Consider the following 18,404-nt stretch of genomic DNA (forward strand, 5'->3'; position numbering starts at 1 on the left):
GCCAGACTTTTCTGGTGATAAGCTCAGCTCTGTGCAGGGCCCGCTGCAGAGCAGCTGTGCTCGCTGTGACAGGCAGAAACTGTCACCTCCACCCCAGCAGCACTGCCAGGGCTGTGCAGGGCTGGGGGACACAGCCTGCCGGGGCTCCAGCAACTCCGGGCTGGCTCCTGTGGACTTTGTTAGTTCTTGGGAAACTCCCCAAAATCCAGCTGTGCTCAGCAGAGTCTGGGCTGAGCCATGGCTGGAATCTCAGCACTGAGCACCCTGGACCTGAAGAGAACCCATGTCCCAGAATCCCAGGATATTTGGGTTGGAAGGGACCCTAAAATTCATCCCATTCCATCCCCTCCCACAGGCAGGAGCTCCTTCCACTACCCCAGGTTGTTCCAAGCCCCATCCAACCTGGCCTTGGATGCTTCCAGGGATAGGGCAGCCACAGCTTCTCTGTGCCAGGGAAGAATTTCTTCTGTATATCCAAATTTGCCATGTTTCAGTGTGAACCCAATCCCCCTTGTCCTGTCACTGTACTTCCTGACGAACATTCCCTCTCCAGCTTCCTTCTAGCCCCTTCAGACACTGGAAGGTCTCTTCTTCCAGAACCTTCTCCAGGCAGAACAGCCCCAGCTCTCCCAGCCTGTCTGCACAGGGGAGCTGCTGCAGCCCCTTGGCCTCCTCTGGACTCATTCCAACAGCTCCGTGTCCTTCTGATGTTGGGGACAGCAGCCCTGGACACAGCACTGCAGGTGGGGTCACAGCAGAGCTGTGTAGGACCAGATAAATGGGGTGCAGCCCCAAAACCTCCACTCTGTGCCTGAATTACCCTCCTGGGAGGGCTGAGCTCGAGGTCAGGCTTGGAAGGATTAAAGCTGCTTTGCCTGTCCTAATTCCAGGCCGGGTGGGGGATGGCTCTGCTGCCAGCACTGATTGAAGCTTCCAGGCTGCCACCAAAATAATTACAATATGGATAATTACAGTAGCATTATTGCATTAACATTATTTCTTCATTATGAGTATATATTTGTGATATTACCTAGGCAATAGGATGGGTGTATTTCCTGTCTTGAGAGTAATTAGAGGCTCTCCACCTCCACTCCACCTCCCAAGGAAATTATTTCTTATAGTTTAACTATTCTGTTTACTTGAATGTAATTTCTCTCTTTTTGTGCTGTGACAGCCCTGAATTCCACCTTAACAGCTGTGAGAGTGAGTTTCCTGTCTGCACACTCATTCTCACTGTGGATGGGTATTTGTGTCTTGCAGAAATGTTTGGGCTCTCCTGAGCTGTTCCATTTTAGGGCTTGTTGATGTTTGGAGCTGTTGTGGGTTAAACCCATGGGTGGACACCTGATTCTGGAGCACGGAACTTCTTTCCCACAGGCCTAATCCCTTGTTGGTGTGGAACCCAGTGCTTTTATTCTGGAATGAGTGTGTCAGCATGTGGGATTCATCAGGAATGGATCCATGGATGGAGGAGGTTTAAGTGGGATATTGGGAAGAAGCCCTTCCCTGTGAGAGTGGGGAAACCCTGGCACAGGGGACACAGAGAAGCTGTGGCTGCCTCTGGATCCCTGGAAGTGTTCAAGGCCAGGTTGGATGGAGCTTGGAGCAACCTGGCTAGTGGAAGGTGTCCCTGCCCGTGGCAGGAGTGGAATGAGATCACCTTAAAGGTCCCTTCCCACCCAAGCCATTCCATGATTATATGGATAAGCCCATGCTTTCCACCCCAAAATCCCTTGGGAGGGAAGGGCTGTGGAGGCTGTTGGGTTCTGCGGGGTGATGATCTCAGTGGTCACTTGGTGATAAGTAATTCACTCCTTTGGATTCTCTGCCCTTGGGGGTCGTAGCTTTTGTCATCTCATGTTCTCAGCCCTTTGCACTAATTAATCCTTAATTTTTTTGAAAAATAAGAGTAATGTAGAAGCCCCACTTCAGACCACCCTTCCCTTACCAGTGTGCGTTGTCACCCAGCCTGAAGCTGAAAGCAGTTACAGCTTTGCCTCCTCATCTCATGAGCAAAAAAACCCCAAACCGGCGGGAGGATCAGACTTTCACACACCCCGGGGCTGCTGCTGCTCTCCCCGGGAGGGGCACAGGAAGGGCTCGGTGCTTATCAATTCCATCAGTGCCTCACCGTGAGCTGCCTTCCCTCCTGCTCCCCTCCCCGCTCTCCTGCTGCTGCCGAGGAATCAGGGCACTGCTGCATCCCTAAGGATGCTCCAAAGCCACGGCTTCTCCTCTTCCCCCCCTCGTCTCCAAGGGTTTGCCGTGGCGAGGCTGTGCTGGTGGAGCTGGCTGAGCACAGCTTGCCCAGGATTGCTGCCTGCTGGGGCACTTCTCAGGCTCTGTTTTCCCCCTTGATTGAGGGAAAACCAAATTTGTGGCTGTCTGAGGAAAAAGTGAGCTGCAGATCTTCATAGACTTTAGAATCCCAGAATGGTTTGGGTTGGAAGGAGCCTTAAAGCCCATTGAGTTCCAACCCCCTGCCAGTTCACCTCCCACTAGACCAGGTCCCTAGACCAGAAACACTTTGTGTTTCTTCAATAAATATCCCATTTGCAGATATATTGGATAATGTGCATTTATCCTTTTGCAGACCCATATATCCCAATATTTTTCTCAGTGGAGCTGATGGCTTCTTTCCACAAAACCCTTAATTATGCTTTGTCCATATAATTTGATTTTCTTGGTTTTTTGTGTTTTCATTTCTATTTTCTTTGAAAAACCAACCAAAACCCTCTTGTGCTTGAAGGCAAGATGTGTCCTCTCTGCAGAGCTGGATCTATGGCTGAGCACGGTAATGATTTGAACCAGATCTCACCAGGGATTTGAAGTCCCATTAGAGACTCTGGGCTGGGGCAGACAGGCCCAGAGGGAGAAATTTTGGGTGAAGGACCTCAAAGAACAGCATGACACCAATATGGGCAGTGCTGCTGTTCTTTTTGGATTTAGGATGGTGCTGCTTTAAGATTTTTAGGCTGTTAAGCAGCAGGAACAAGGCTGGGCTGTGGGCTTTGATGGTTTGTGTTGATTTACTTAATTAAGAAACTTCTCATTCAAACAGAACCTTACAGCTGAGTTTCAGCTTCTGTTACACTCAGGTCTCCTGAGAACTTTCTCTGGATGTTTGTGTGACCACAGGGAGTTACCCTGCCCTTAAATATCCACCGTCCTGTGGCTGTGCTTTGTCCCAGATAATGGCACTGGTCACAGGACTGGTGATCTGGTGGCACATGAGGGGAAGGAGTCAGCCAAAACAAGAGCTTGGCTGGGTTAAATCCTTTAAAATAAGTTTTTTCTCTTGGGACTTGTGGGAGTGCAAGTGGGGAGGCAAAGCTGGACATTGTGGGTGGTAAAAGCCATGACCTTCCAGGAGCTGGAGCCTCACCAAGTTATTCCCTTTTCACAGCTCTGTTGGGCCCCTGGGAAAAGGGGAGATGAGTTAAGAGAGTCATTCTTAAGGTTCATTCTCACAATTCCTTATGGCACTCAGTCACATCATTGTGTTCATCCTGCCTTTGTTGGTTGCTTGGACTTTTCATTTTCTTCCCTGAATTCGGGGAGGAAAAATGGGAGTAGAAGAAAACTTGAGCAAAATGGTGTAGAAAATTATTATCTTGATGATTTGCGCTCAGCCTCGTGGTGACCTGACCTCCAAGGAGCTCCATTCTCCCCCTCCCTTTAACCTCATGGTGGCACCTCTGGGTAGCCCAGAACAAACCCTGGCCCTGACAGGGCTGGTGTGACCTAAGAGACAAGAACAGAGCTGGAAGCAGGAACCAGAACCATGTCTTCCCCTCTGAGGTAATGACATTACTACATTTTTTCTCTATAATTTTGTTCTCATGGTTTTACATAACCAAATCTTTTTTTCTAAATGAGATGTTTGGCGAGAGCTGTAGATGGTGTAAGTCAAATTCTCAGAGTTTATCACCCCAAAGGCTGCAGTTCCTCTGCCCTGACTTAACTGGCAGCATGAACCAGGCACTGCCCTGATGGATCCTGCTTAATTTTGGTCATGATATTTATCAAAACATCTCTGACAAGATTTTAGCTTTTTATTTTTGTGTTGGATGGGGTGGGCTCATATTTGGTTCACTCTCTGGAGGTTGTTTTTAGTTATTGGGGTGTGAGGAACAGAGTCCAGCAGTGCCAGGGGTGCTCTGTGTGTGCATTTACACCCCACTTGCTGGGGCCAAGGTTCATTTCTAACAGCAAAGTGAAAAAGGAAGTAAAAACTGCAGTAAAAAAATGTGTCAAAGCTGCCTTAACCCCAGCAGGAAAATCTGACAAGTTACAGAGAAACGGGGACTCTGCTCAGGATGTTGAGCAACCATGTGACAAAACAGCAAATAAAACAATGCTGATAAAAGAAAAGATGTATGAGAGGACAAAAATTCTGCTTTGGTAGGAGAAGCTGTAAATCAGCCCTTTCCATGGCAAAAGGAGATCTCTGGGATTCCCTGGACAAAGCAGCAATGACGTGGAGCCAAAGCAGGGAATTCATCAGAGCAGACCTCAGGGGGTGTTGGGGGTCCAGGGTGGTGGCCAGGCAGGGGAGTGGGCTCTGATCCCATCTGGGAAGGGAAGGGAAGGGAAGGGAAGGGAAGGGAAGGGAAGGGAAGGGAAGGGAAGGGAAGGGAAGGGAAGGGAAGGGGGGCTGTGCTCCCACTGCTGTGCCAGCTGTCACATGCGAGGGCAGCTCTGGGTCTCAGCACGCAGAGAAAATCCCCAAGGAAGCTGCTGGGTCTCTTCTGACGGTGCCAGGGGCAGGGGAGAGGGTGCCCGAGGGTTATGAGAGGTTGTGCAGCTGCTGCCGGGCAGGGAGCACGGGGGAGGTGATGGAAATAAGGCAGGGCTGGAGCAGACCCAGAACTCTGCTTCCCCTGACCCTGCACCCTCAGCCACCTTGTGCCCTGTGTGAGTAAGGCTCCCAAAATGTTCACTGCTCATTCTGAGCAGCTCAAGCTCCCCAGGCATCCTTCAAACCACCCCTGGGGCTGCACTCTTGCTGCAATGGCTTTGTGTTGGCCCAGCAGGGATTAAAGCTGGTTCTGTGCCCAAAAGCCACCTGTCACTTCAGCCCAGAGCCAGCCTGGTGAGGGCACGGGCTGAGGGCTCAGTGCTTTGCTGCTCAGTGATAACAACCAGAGGAAACCCTTCCTGCAGAGTAAAGGGGATATTTTGGGGTTTGGGTGCTTTTGTTCTCAGTTACATTCTCATTCAGATTCCCATTCCAGTGCTGCAGACCAGATTATTCAGATTATTTCAGAGATTCACAGAATATTCTGAGTTGGAAGGGACTCCAAAGGATCATTGAGTCCAGCTCGTGGATCCTGAGACACTAAAAATACAGGGGCATGGCAAAAATACCCACGGCATGAAAATCCACCTCCTGCTAATCTAAGGGACATCTTCATTCTGCAGTTGTTGTGGCAGCATCCCCAGGGGTTGTGAGATCTCAGAGTGGTCCCAGCAGATGTCACCTGGAGCAGAGGGCAAGGAGGTGTCCCCTGAATTCATCTCCTGCCACCAACCCCGACCATTGCAGCAGCTTCCTCTGAAGAAAGATAATTAACACTCATTTGAATAAGTGGCAGGGGGAAAGCGCTGCTGCACCCACGGGATTTTCTGGGTGGAAAACTTCAGCTGCTTGAGGTTTCTGTCACTGAACAATTTCTGAACTTCTGACACGGCTTTATGTAACAATTTTTCCCCCTCAGGAGCTAAAAGTGACTCAGGGGGGGTTTGGACAGGGCCACCCTGGTCCCCTCTCATGGTGGCCAGAAAGGGCAGGGATGGGCTGGATCCCTGCAGCTGGAGGAATTCCCGTTATCCTGGGAAACCTGGCCCTTGACTTTTCTCCCCAGTGCAACAGGAAGAGTCAAATAATTTTGGAGAAGCATCTAAAATGTTCTGCAGGTATTCAAGAGGCATCAAATCCAGGTGCTGTCACATGTTCATGTGTATTGGTGATGCCAGGGGGAGAAGGAGACAAGAATTGCATTTAAAAAACATTTTTAGAAATTATTATTTTATTATATACAACGGGAAATATAAAAATAAATAATTTTTTGTCACTGTGAATGTGGTTTCCATGAATTATCAGTGCTTGCTCAGCCATCAGGCACTGGCTCAGATTCCTGTAGGAGAAGAGGAGATGGAGTTTTATTATATGAAAAAGTTTTTGAAAAGAAAGCAAACTTCTTGTGTTCTGACACTCTCTGTGCTTCACATCATTTTCCTACAATGTGCATTTCCCTTATATAAATTATAAAGCAACATTTGCATAAATAAAAAACGATACTGTCACAGTATTTCACACTTCCAAAACGCTTCTATTGTAACGTTTGCAACGTTCACAGAAAAATAATGTTTTACAAGAAGGTGCAAATGAAATACCAAAGTCAAGCCTGAAGTCTCTGTGGTTTGAATTTAAAGCAAATATCATTAAAACAACATCCACCTTTGAGCCTTTCTTAAAAATCTCTCATGGTACCTTTGACTTTGCTTCCAGGGATTTCTCATTACAGCAAACTTTGGAAAGGTTTTGGGTGCTCTGTTTGAATCCTGCTGCTGTTAGTGGGGAGTGGATGTGATGGCTGTGGGTCAGTTATCAGTGAAAGGGAAATAATTTGCCCCATTTTTGCTGAAAAGACAACCTGAAAGGTTTGATGGACACCTGGCTTGGATAAATACCCTCCAAGCACAACCCCATGGTTCAAAACCCAAGGGGGTCTAACCCTTGTCTTTGCACCCAGAAGTGGGAACTGATGACAGAAAAATAGTGTGTGGAAGCTTCACTGGCTGTGGGATTTGGAGATGGCATTTGCCACACCCGAAAATGAGGCTTCATTAATTATTTAAATGGGAAGTCCTTTGGGGCCACCTTCTGCTGCTCACTCCCTGCTCAGCGTGGCTGGAGCGGGCTCCGGGCACTCTCTGGAGAATCAGTCTCTGCTGAATTGCCTTGTGTTTCAGAAACAGAGAATATTGTGGCATCCAGGGGTTTTTAGGATCAAATTCTTTCTGCACAGCAAGACCCCAGAATCTTTTGCTGTTTCTTGTTGACCAGGACGTGACTGGGTGATGCCACGGGTGACAGTGGGACATGGTGTCACCTCTCCCATGGGTCGGTGACCTCCTGCTGCCCAGCTGAGAAATGGAAATGCTCCTATTTCTATTCAGTGAAAATTTGCACCTGAAGTATTAAATCAACACATCTTTGGTCAGGTTTGGGTTGGTTTTTTTTTGTGAGGGAGGTTGTTTGTTTATTCCAACCCTCACTGAAAGCAGAAGTTTGAGTTGTTCTCAGTGTCCTGAGGGAAAAAATTCTGGCAAAGGCCAAAATTTAATGAATAGTGGAAGTGTGGCTGCTGTTTGGGAAGGGCAGCTCTAGTATTCTGTGGTGTCCTCCCCAAGCACATCCCTGGAGTGCATCCTGCCGTAGCTGAGGGGCTGGAGCTGGATGCTGTCCTGCAGATCCTGCCTGGAGAGGCGTCTCCGGAACTCGTCCGTGGTGAAGTAGTAGATGATGGGATCCACGCAGGAGTTGAGGCTGGCGAGGCACAGAGCCACGGCGTGGAACACCGAGATCTGCACGCAGCCCTCCCGGATCTGCCCGGTTTTCACAAAGAAATCCAGAGGGAAGCTGATGTGATAAGGTGCAAAGCAAATCAGGAACACCAGGGCGCAGGTGAGGATCATCTTTAAAGCCTTCTTCTTCTCGCCCAGGTCCCGGGAAGCAGAGTGCTTCTCTTTTAGTGATAAGATTGTCTTCCAGGAGCAGTACAGGATGATGAGCAGGGGGGTCACGAACCCCACCAACTCCCCTATGGTCATCAGTGTGATGGAGGTGGGGAGGTCGAGTTTCTTGATGGGAAGATCCACAAAACAGGAGTTTTTATCCTCCTGGTGCTGCATCCTGAGGAGCGGGAAGGGCAGGCAGCCCACGCAGACCACGACCCAGCCCACGATGCTGATGTAGACATCACAGACACGCCTGCAGTCACTGAATTTGAAGGGGTGCATGAGGAACAGGTACCTCCTCACGCTGATGCACACCAAGAAGTAGATGCTGGCGTACATATTGACGTACTTCAGGTAGAAGCAGAACATGCAGAGACCTCCTCCGAACTCCCACGTGCCCGTCAGGTAGTAAAAAATCCTCAGGGGCAAGGACAGCACCTGTGATAAGTCAGCAATGGCTAAATTGATCATAAATATCACGGCCCTTTTAGTCTCTTTCATGTAGCCATAGAAGACCCACAAGGCCAGGGTGTTCCCGATGAGCCCGGGGATCAGGATCACCGTGTAGGTGACGGCGTAGTAGGGCTTGAGGTCTGTCTCACTGCAGTTGGAGCTGTTGCTCATGGTTGTGCTCCAGCTCCGTGCTCAGCATCATAACACGTCCATCCCGCCTGTCCTGCAGCCAGGGGGGGCCTCAGGATCCAAAGGGAACAATCCAGCCCTGGGATCCGTGCGGGAGGCTCCGGTCACCGGCTCATGGCGGGGAGTTTTGGCCTGGGAGGAGTTAATTCCAGCCCTGCCCTCCAGCCCTGCTCATGCTCCTGCTCAGAGCTCTCTGGGGTCACCTGCGGGATGGGCAGGAGGGATCCACACCGGGAAAAGCATCGCTGTGTCCAATGGGCAAATCCTCACCGGAGCTGCAGCTCTGTCACCTTTTGGGTGGCATTTCAGCCTCTTCTCCCAGCACAGGCGTTCAGCAGCTGGAAGACAGAAAGGTGCAGTTGGAGCATTGCTGGGAGACAGGGGAGGAACAGAGCAAGAGTTATGGGAGAGCTGGAAAAAGCTGGAGCATCTCTCCACCTTTGTGTGGCTTTGGTACCTGTATGGCTTTGGTGGATCAGCTCTTGTGCTGCCCAGCAAGCACCGTGCCCTGTCCAGTGGAGGTGCAGAACCACCAAGGAATAAATAGAAATGGTGTTCGTTTTCTGCTACAAACCTGGGGGTGTTGCTCTTCCTGTGTCCCAGCACGTGGTCAGTGCCAGACCTGCCTCCCTCCCTGGGGATAGTCTCACTTCCCAAAAACTCCTGAGGGGAACACTCCCCTGGTTTCCCAGGAAAGCCCTCAGAACATTCCCAGCTGCAGGTGACAGAAGGAAATCTGCTCCTCGTGTAACCCATGTGCACACAAACCTTTCCCCTGGTGCAGCCACCACCGCTGTGTCATGGGGTGGAAGTCCCAGGCCAGTGGCTCTCACCAAACCAGGGTCAACTTTTAAAAATAGGGTCAAATCCAGGTTCATCTTTTAAAAATAGGACATAAACCATCCTTTGCAGACCTACCTGCACTTGATCCAGTCTGACTTTCTCACAGCTGTTTTTTCCAAGCCTGTCCTTACCCATCGTGCACATCTGAGGCTGTTGGTAATACCAGAACTGGTACTAAGGAGGCTGGAGGTGGATTTTATTTAAAATTGCAGCCAAACAGGTGATGTTATCTGAATGTGTCAGACACAAAAAACCTCAGCCAGATCTGATAAATCTAGAGTAAATTCAGCTCTCTGCCCAAACCATCTCAGGTTTGCTTTGGCTTCCACATGAAGAATTATCCTGCAGGTCTAAGTGGGAGAAGTTTGTAGGGAGCAACCAAGATGCCAAAAGGCACATTTACTTAATTTAAAATGTTTTAATGTTTTAACTTAATTTTTTTAAATTTTAATTTTAAAGGTAAAATGACGTCTGCTATAGTCCCTGCTGGTTTTTGTTCAGTGCTTAGGTAAAAAGTGTGAACACTTATTTAACGATGGTCAACACTTGCTGGTGTGATGGTAACGAAACTTTGAAGTAGTTTTGGGTGGAAGCAGAAAATCTGCCATAAAAGGAAACATGTCTATTTTTGTATTTTCTCTTACCAAGGAGACTGAGATATCTTCCTTCCTTCCTTTTAAAGAGGGAGCATCTAACTCAAGCAGTGGAGTAAAATGGCTTGTGAAATGATCCTGTTATGCTCCAAATATTTGTATTTTAACATTTTTTCTTATCAATTTAAACTAGCTTGCCTCTCCTCTCCTGTTAGCAGAGGCTCCTGTCACCCACTGAGGAAGACTTGATCCTACTCCTTCTCCCCTGGCTGCATTCCCAGGTGGGAAAACCCACCTTGACTCCATCTCTGGGCCTTGGGACACACAGAGGGAAGGACAAAGTGCACTCTCAGCCCTTCCACACATTCACATCTTGTTTTTCCTGCTGTCCCTCAGCTCCTGCCCTTCCCCATCCCCATCACACAGCAACTTGCCTGCAGCTCCATTCCCTGGGGCAGGGAGTCCCTTGCAGGAGTTTCTGCCTGTCCCTGTGGCACGAGGGGTCCCCGAGTCCCAGCTGAAGGTGGGGAGCAGCGAGGGGGCTCAGCCAGGGCACCCAGAGGCACCTTCAGGGCTGGGGAGTGGGTGCAAAAACTCAGCAATGTGAGAAATGGCACTTTGGAAATCCCAAGCAGCAACATCACAAAGTTCAGCCCTGTGCGCTGTGTAAAAAAACAGCAGGATGCTAAAAAAATCTCCAGAAAGAGGAAATTTGGGTTTGCGTGCTCTGTGCTTGCTTCCCCCTCGCTGTGAGGGGGTGGGTGAGAGACTCTCCACAGGCACGGCCTCCTTCTCCCCCTGAACAGCTTTTCCCCCTGATTTTTCCATGGGTACCCCCCAAATCAGCCACGCTGGGGCACTGGATGAAGATTTGTGCCTAATGAGTCAGAGCAGCAGGTGAGAGTTGCAGGCAGCCTAAAATCAGCTTGTTAGAGCTGGGTACATCCTGGGCAAAGCATTTTCCATACGCTGGAGCACAGCTGGGTCTCCGTCTGCTCCAGGAGAGCCCCTGCAGGAGCTGGGGCTGTGGGAGCATTACCCTGCTCACGCTGGGCTCTGCCCCATGGCCTCAGCACAGCTCAGCACCCCCAGCACAGCTCAGCACCCTCAGCACAGCTCAGCACCCTCAGCACAGCTCAGCACCCCCAGAAGAGCTCAGGCTCCTTACCTGAGGCTGCTTCAGCGTGTCCAATCCTTGTTAGTAAATCCTGGGGTTTAATCCACAGCAACTCCCAAACCCAGCTGGGTCAAGAGAGGCTTTGGGAGCAGCTCCTGGCTGGGCCCAGTTTGTGGGTGCTGGGCCCAGTTTGTGGGTGCTGTCCCTGCTGCTGCCTCGTGCCTGGAGCCCTCTCAGAGCTGGGATCTGCCGGTGCCTCCTGCTCCTGCCCAGAGCCAGGTGATGGATGAGCCTGGCTGGATCCTCCACCAAGCCCCGGATGGATCCTCCACCAAGCCCCGGATGGATCCTCCACCAAGCCCAAGATGGATCCTCCACCAAGCCCTGGATGGATCCTCCACCAAGCCCCGGATGGATCCTCCACCAAGCCCTGGATGGATCCTCCACCAAGCCCTAGCTGGATCCTCCACCAAGCCCCGGATGGATCCTCCACCAAGCCCCGGATGGATCCTCCACCAAGCCCTGGATGGATCCTCCACCAAGCCCCGGATGGATCCTCCACCAAGCCCTGGATGGATCCTCCACCAAGCCCCGGATGGATCCTCCACCAAGCCCCGGATGGATCCTCCACCAAGCCCTGGCTGGATCCTCCACCAAGCCCTGGATGGATCCTCCACCAAGCCCCGGATGGATCCTCCACCAAGCCCTGGATGGATCCCCCACCAAGCCCTGGCTGGATCCTCCACCAAGCCCCGGATGGATCCTCCACCAAGCCCTGGCTGGATCCTCCACCAAGCCCCGGATGGATCCTCCACCAAGCCCTGCCCCTGCTGCTGGCCCAGGTGAGCTGGGGGTGCTCAGTCCCTCGTGTTCAGGGTGAGGATGTGTTTTAAGAACACAAAAAACCCGTGACAGGAGCACAGCAGCATCACCCTGGTGTCCCCTGCTCACTTACCCTCCTGGGGGAGCTGGGCTGGGCTGTGCCTGGCACCTCTCTTGTGTTTTTCCTTCTTCTCCTCCACAACCTAAAATAAAAGCAGAACATGCACAGGGGAAACATCAAATAGAAATTCAGTTTCCTGTGCGAGTGAAGGCAGGGTGAGGGTGGCTGGGTCCCTCCAAAGGGGCCCTGTGGGCAGGGGAGAGCTGGCCCAGGGGTGGTCTGGGCTTCTCCCATTGCCAGCTTTGTTCTCTGGCTCACCTGAAATGCTGCTGGCCTGCTTTGGCAGGAAGTAGAATTTACAAGGTATGAACTGAAAATAGAAATGCTAAAACCAGAAACTGAATGTTGTATGGGGTTGGGTTTTTTGTTCTTTTAACAAATGACAGAAGAAGAGCCTTCTCTGCCTTGAAGCAGTTTCCTGGTAGATATTTGGGATTTTTCTGTTTCTCCATCAGAGTGATCTTGCCTCTTGCTGTGCTAACTAAATTCCAAGAATATGAAGGGAAAAAATAAATGCTCTGGTTTAATGCCATGAGAAATATTCTGCTTTTGCCTTTTAATCCTTTGCAAAAGCTCTTGTCCTCCTTTGTTAATATTTATCCTGGTTAAGAAGGGAATTTAACCCAAAACAGCAGTGCTGTGTGTCAGCCTAATCCCCCACCCTCCTTCTCCCTTCCTGGCACACCCTGATGTACCTGAAAGATGTTTTGGGCACCAAAGTTGTAAGTTATCCCCCCAGACCATCAGCACATGGTCCCCAGGGACGCACAGCCATGTCCCTGTGCTGTGATAACCCTGTCCTCTTCCTCTTCTACTGGTTCTAGCAGTGAAATGGAAATTGGCCCATGGAAAATCCGTGTGGTACCACTTGTGAGGAACAGACCACTTGGGAAAACTTTTGGGACAAAGGGAGAGAGACAAACCCAAGGGAAGTGTGGAGCAGTGGGGACTGGGTCAGTTATCCCTGTGCAGGGGGGATGGGGCTGCGTGGCTTCAAAGGCCCCTTACACACCAGTCCCATCCCAGGCAGTGCTGGCTTTGCAGAGGCTGAGAATCGCTGGAGTTGGGCTTAATCCTTAAACTCAGCTGCTCACTCAGTGATAGCAGAAAACACAGCTTGAAACACCAAGGCTGGGTGTTTTAACTTCAGCCATCCCCCTGCTCTCGTTCGGATGCTCAAAGCATCCCGTGGCACAGGAGCTTTTCAGTAAATGAATATAACTGGGCTTACTCTGCATCTCCTCCCTTCTACCCATTTACTCTGGGAGTTACACCAGGTCTCTGGTGAAGGCAGGACCCCCCTGGCTGTCCCTGCACTGCCCCATCCCCTCTCAGCACTCCCGGCAGAGCCTCACCAAATCTAGGGCTACAACAACCAAAAAAATCCCAGTTGAACCCCCAAGACAGACCCGGAGGTAGCCGGGACAGAGGAATTCCAGCCCTACCTTTGGTGTCCCGGAGTGTCCCCAGGGCGGGTCCCTCCCTCGCCGTGCGGAGCAGAAGCGCAAGTGCCGGGGAGCGGCTGCGGCGGGCCCCGCTCCGGGTGTCCCGCTCCGGGTGTCCCGCTGTGTCCCCGCTGTGTCCCCGCCGTGTCCCCGCTGTGTCCCGCTCCGGGTGTCCCTCTCCGGGTATCCCGCTCCGGGTGTCCCCGCTGTGTCCCCGCCGTGTCCCCGCTGTGTCCCGCTCCGGGTGTCCCTCTCCGGGTATCCCGCTCCGGGTGTCCCCGCTGTGTCCCCGCTGTGTCCCCGCTGTGTCCCGCTCCGGGTGTCCCTCTCCGGGTATCCCGCTCCGGGTGTCCCCGCTGTGTCCCCGCTGTGTCCCCGCTGTGTCCCCGCTGTGTCCCGCTCCGGGTGTCCCTCTCCGGGTATCCCGCTCCGGGTGTCCCCGCTGTGTCCCCGCTGTGTCCCCGCTGTGTCCCCGCTGTGTCCCGCTCCGGGTGTCCCTCTCCGGGTATCCCGCTCCGGGTGTCCCCGCTGTGTCCCCGCTGTGTCCCCGCTGTGTCCCCGCTGTGTCCCCGCTGTGTCCCGCTCCGGGTGTCCCTGCCCGGGCTCTGCCGGGATCAGCCGCTCTCCTCTCCCGCCGGGCTCTGCAGTGATGTTCCTCGGGGTGTTTTGCTCTCGGGGTGCTTTGGGAGCTGTCGCCGCGGGGTTGGTGTCACCCCAGCAGCTGTTCCTGCTGCCAGGGGTGGGGTCAGGAGCCCCAACTCCGCTCCTGGGGACAGGGACCCGCTGGCAGAGCCCCTCTGTGACAGGCTGAGGGAATGCGAGCATTCACCCACTGTTTTCCTTCCCCAGCTCTCTGGGAAAGGCTCCTTCTCCTCACCGGGTGTTTGCAGTCCCTGCTCCCAGGGATTTGGGGGGATTTCGGGTCCCCCCCTCCGAAGCTGACCGTGGGCAGCTTTGGGCTCCCCAAAAGCAGCGAGTTCTCCGCGGTCATTACTTCATCCAGGGGATTCCCACAGCTCTCGTGGAGCAAACAGGGTGGGAGCCAAGGGTTCTTCTTTTCCAAGCGTGCCGCGGTGCCGGCCATCGGCAGAGGGCAGAGCCGGCTGCGCTTTGGCTTCGAGCAGCAGCACTGCCCTGCTGCTCCGGCGGAGCGCCCGGCTCAAGGAGCATCAACAGGAATTCTTGTTGAGGGAGCAATGGTTCAGCCGGTTAATTTGAAAAAGTGACTTTGCTAATCATTTCCAGATAAGTTCTGCAGTGATTTGCGACTTTTTAATTTGTATTTATTCATTTTTTCTTACGCATCTCCCCAGGAGAACACCATACATTATGTTACACCTTCTCCTTTAAAGCATTGTTGATTTACTCATATCACAATTCCAACTTAGGGTTTGTAGCTCTCTACACTCCTTTTTATGGCGATTTACAGATTAATGGCTCCCACAGCCTTGCAGGGCACAGGATTTGTCACCCTGTGGTGGCCCAACCCCTCTTTAAGGCTCTGGGGACCACATCTCCCAAAAATGCAGCTGTGTGTCTGTTCCATAAGCTGATGCTCCTGCGGGTTAAAGCTTCCAGCTTCATTCTGAAGCTGCTGATGACTTGATGGGCTCTAATTAACGTGGGAGCCAGAGCTCTCAGCACTGTGGGATCTTCTCTGCAGAGTTGTCCCTGAGGTGCAGGGGTGGGTTTTGGACTGATGTTTTTGGGCTGGCAGCAGTGGGGAGTGGGGTTTTATTACTGAAGGGGGTTTCTTGGTGCTGGGGTCTCCCTGAGCATTCTCAGAGGAGAATGCTGCCTCAGCTTATGTCAGTCCTGGGGTGTTTCCCTAATTTCTGCAGGATCTGAGATGTGAAACCTTCCCAGCACCTCCCACCAGCAACCTCTGCCATGCCCTCATTTATTTTTTCTCCCTCTCCCCAAAACCATGTGATGTGACACCCAGGGGTCCCCAGGCTCTGCCCCACTCCACCAGCATTCCCTGGCACCCTGGCATTCCCTGCTTCCCACAAGGATTGAGGGGCATGGTTTGGAGGTGACTTTATTAGACAAGAAACCTGAGGCCAGTCCCAGGAATCACCAATCCCTTGTGGCTGAGCAGCACCTGGGTTTGGGATGGGCTCCTTTGCTTTTCCCACTGCAGCACGTGGTGGATTCTCTGCTTCACTGCCATTTCCACAGCAGTCAGCCAGGTCAGGGGAAGGCAGAGCCTGAGCTCGGGGCAGGGAGTGGATGTAGGGTACTGAGGGGTGTTTTGTTTCAAAACCACCTTGCAGGGCACCCCCAAATCCTGTTTTCCTGCTGCCATGCTCTGTGTGCATTGCCACCAGCATCCATCCCATTTCCCATCACATCATGAGCGTTCCTGGGGTGTGGGGTGGGAATTGAGGGTGCCTTTACCAGCAGGCAAGAGCCAGTCTCTGATTTCTGCTGTCCCCAGGGAAAACCCTGACTTGACCTTCCAATCCTGTTGCAGTTGTGACCAACAAAAATCAGGAGATCTTGGAGCTGGACATCAAATCACAAAGCAATTATTTTACAGCATAAAGTAAAATTTTTAAATTGTAATTTTCTCTTGTATTGATTATATATTTTTTTTACCTTTACTTACTTTTGTATCTTACAAGAATTGAAAGTTCTCAGTTTATCTAATCTTGTACTTCATGATCTTGTAGGAACTCCTCAGAGAGAACCAGCTGAGGTCCTTCTGCACTGCCTGTGTTTAATAGAAATAATTCCTGGGAGGAATTTGTCTGCCTGCTCTCCACACGGCTGGGGCTGTCCCAGGGGAAAGGAGCGTGTCTGGAAAAGGGGAGCAGGCGCAGGTCCATGGATGCAGCTCCCGACATCAGCAGGGCTCACGTGGAGCCAGGGATGCAGCCGTGCTGCTGCCACCAGGCTGAGGGCTAAACCTGCTGGATTTGCCTGCCCTGTGTCCCTGCAGCAGGGAATTCTCTTTAAAAACCAAAAAATCCCTGCAAAAGGAGCAGGGCTGGGCGATGGCGTGGCAGCGTCTGCCGGGAAGGATGTGCTGGCCCAGCAGGGATGAGGCTTTGGCTGCTCCTTGGAATGCTGAGCGCCCTCCCAGCGCTGAACACTGCCATGGCATCCATGCAGAATTCCCAAATCCTCTCCCCCGTGCCCTGAACAGGACCCTGGAGCATGGGAGGGGTGATGGACACACCTGGGGCTGTCACACGGTGCTGTCCCACCACACCCCAAACTTGGGCTTTGCAGGGTGTTGCTGGCTGAGCACATGAATCAAAAAACTGGATTGGGGTGTGATGAAATCATGGCTGTCTGTAAAAGAGCTCCCTGGCTTGGAGAACAGCTCCTTGGCTTGGAGAACCACTCCCTGGCTCGCCTGGGTTTGAAGCAGCAGAATTCTCTTGGAGTGTGTTGGGGCTGTGCTCAGGGCTGGAGCTGTTGGTGTTTGTTCCCTTGCCAGGGACAGCCCTTCCCCTCTCCAGCACGAGCTGGGTGGGAGGAGAAGCTGCCCTGGCCAGCAGCGGTGCCAAAAGTCAGGAGAGGCTCGATTGTGAGGGCTCCACAGAGGCTGAGTGGTTTTCCAGAGGCAAAGGCACTTTGGGGCTGGACTGGGAGCATGTGGTCATGGAGGGAGGATAAAGGTATTTTTAGCAAGGAGAAAAGCAGCTCCCCTCCCTCCCTTTGGGGCCCTAAAAAGTGCCGTGCAAGGGACAGCTTGGATACTCGCAAGTACTGCATAATTTTAGGGATGTGTAAGTGTAAGTTTAGATGGGATCTTGGGAAGAAATTCTTCCCTGTGAGGGTGGGCAGGCCCTGGCACATGTTGCTCAGACTGCCCCTGGATCCTTGGAAGTGCCCAAGGCCAGGCTGGACGGGGCTTGAGCAACCTGGGATAGTGGAAATTGTCCCTGCCCATGGCAGGGGTGGATGAGCTTTAAGATCCCTCCCAACCCAAACCTTTCCATGATGATCCTACAACTCATAAAGCAGGAGCCTGGCAGGCATTGGAAAAGCAGGAAGCACCAGTTTGTACTGGACAAGGACGTTCCTTCAGGGATTGATTTACAGAGAGCCCAGCAAAACCCCTGCTAGCCAGGGTGTCCCACCCTGCAAGGGATTTTTCTGTGTTTGCCGTGCCTGAGGCAGGCACAGCCAAGGGAGGGTTTGCTGTTGAGTCTCCATGTGACATTAGGGAGGGTTTTGGGTTTGCCCTTTCCTGTTCTCTGTTTGGAAGGGGCAAGCTGTGTTGCAGAAATGTCAGAAAAGCAATCTGAAAACAAACTGGCAAAGTCCCAGTGGGAACTGGAGCTCCTGGGAAACCTGGACCTGGTGCTGCCAGTAAAGTTGGAGCCACAATCCAGGATTTGCTGTTGATCAGGGGCTTATAAATGACCTGTCTGTGGTCATTCAGGGCCACCTGGATGTCCAGCCCAGCTCCTCGGGGTTGTGCCATTCCCAAAACACTCAGGAAAAGCCACAGTCCTGGTGAAGATCCTGCTGGTGTGGCTTGTCCTGTCTGTGGGAGCTGCCCTGAGCCAGTCCCAGCATCGGTGAGGTTTTCTTGGGTTTCCTGTTTTGCCTCCACACTCTGTTGGGTTTGGGCCATCTGAAACAGCATTTTTCCAGCCCTGGAAGCTCTTTTTTCCCCCCACCAAACAAACAAGGAAAACATGGCCTTTTGTTATTTATATTTTTTGTGAGAGGAGGAGATTTGGGACAGAATGAGCCCCAGGGCAGTGGCTTTTCTGCCTGCTCCTGGAGTTTTCTCTCTGTTTCTGGCACACTTTAAGCACCAAAGCAAATTCCTCCAGTTTGTCTGGGTCTCCCATCTGGTCTCCCCCATCCAGCCTCGGCACCCATTCCGTGCTTCCCAGAAACGCTGCACGGGGTGGAAATGTGCATCCAATCATGGGAAAAGCTGTTTTCTATCAATCCCCCTCTGCCTACGCTTACTTAAAAAATTCCCTGAGGGTTTTTTGGGAGGAGGAGACCTCAGAACCCCTGCACTGGCGACTCTTCAAGGATTCTCTGAGCCCCAGAGTTGGGTGTCCCCCCCAAATTGTGTCACTGCTCCGACAGCAGATGTC

The 18,404-nt window shown here is 52.1% G+C and overlaps 2 protein-coding genes across 3 annotated transcripts; both read right to left on the reverse strand.

Annotated features, from left to right (window-relative positions):
- Positions 1-7,241: 7,241 nt before the first annotated feature.
- Positions 7,242-11,078, reverse strand: GPR174 (G protein-coupled receptor 174). The gene has a single exon (XM_085570868.1). The coding sequence runs from the start codon at positions 8,368-8,370 to the stop codon at positions 7,393-7,395; it is 978 nt and encodes a 325-aa protein (XP_085426994.1). The 5' UTR covers positions 8,371-11,078; the 3' UTR covers positions 7,242-7,392.
- LOC146763264 (uncharacterized) lies at positions 8,572-18,329 on the reverse strand. 2 transcript variants are annotated; one of them, XM_085570864.1, is made up of 3 exons: positions 13,330-18,329; positions 11,897-11,966; positions 8,572-8,726 (listed from the first exon to the last, which is right to left on the reverse strand). In XM_085570864.1, the coding sequence occupies exons 1-3, from the start codon at positions 14,152-14,154 to the stop codon at positions 8,572-8,574; spliced, it is 1,050 nt and encodes a 349-aa protein (XP_085426990.1). In that variant the 5' UTR covers positions 14,155-18,329. The 2 variants fall into 2 exon arrangements, with proteins under 2 accessions (XP_085426990.1, XP_085426991.1); XM_085570865.1 differs by lacking the exon at positions 8,572-8,726 and adding an exon at positions 11,100-11,206.
- Between the last annotated feature and the right edge of the window lie 75 nt (positions 18,330-18,404).

The sequence above is a fragment of the Lonchura striata genome, chromosome 4A (assembly GCF_050655825.1).
Source record: "Lonchura striata isolate lonStrDom1 chromosome 4A, ASM5065582v1, whole genome shotgun sequence".
NCBI lineage: Eukaryota > Metazoa > Chordata > Aves > Passeriformes > Estrildidae > Lonchura > Lonchura striata.

Bases quoted from the DNA above. Each gene is read 5' to 3' on its own strand.
- GPR174 (XM_085570868.1), bottom strand. From the start codon at position 8,370: ATGAGCAACAGCTCCAACTGCAGTGAGACAGACCTCAAGCCCTACTAC.
- LOC146763264 (XM_085570864.1), bottom strand. From the start codon at position 14,154: ATGCTCGCATTCCCTCAGCCTGTCACAGAGGGGCTCTGCCAGCGGGTC. The intron at 11,967-13,329 runs GTAGGGCTGGAA...CTTTTATTTTAG, and splicing joins GACACTCCGGGACACCAAAG to GTTGTGGAGGAGAAGAAGGA. The intron at 8,727-11,896 runs GTAAGTGAGCAG...TCTGTCTTCCAG, and splicing joins AGCCCAGCTCCCCCAGGAGG to CTGCTGAACGCCTGTGCTGG.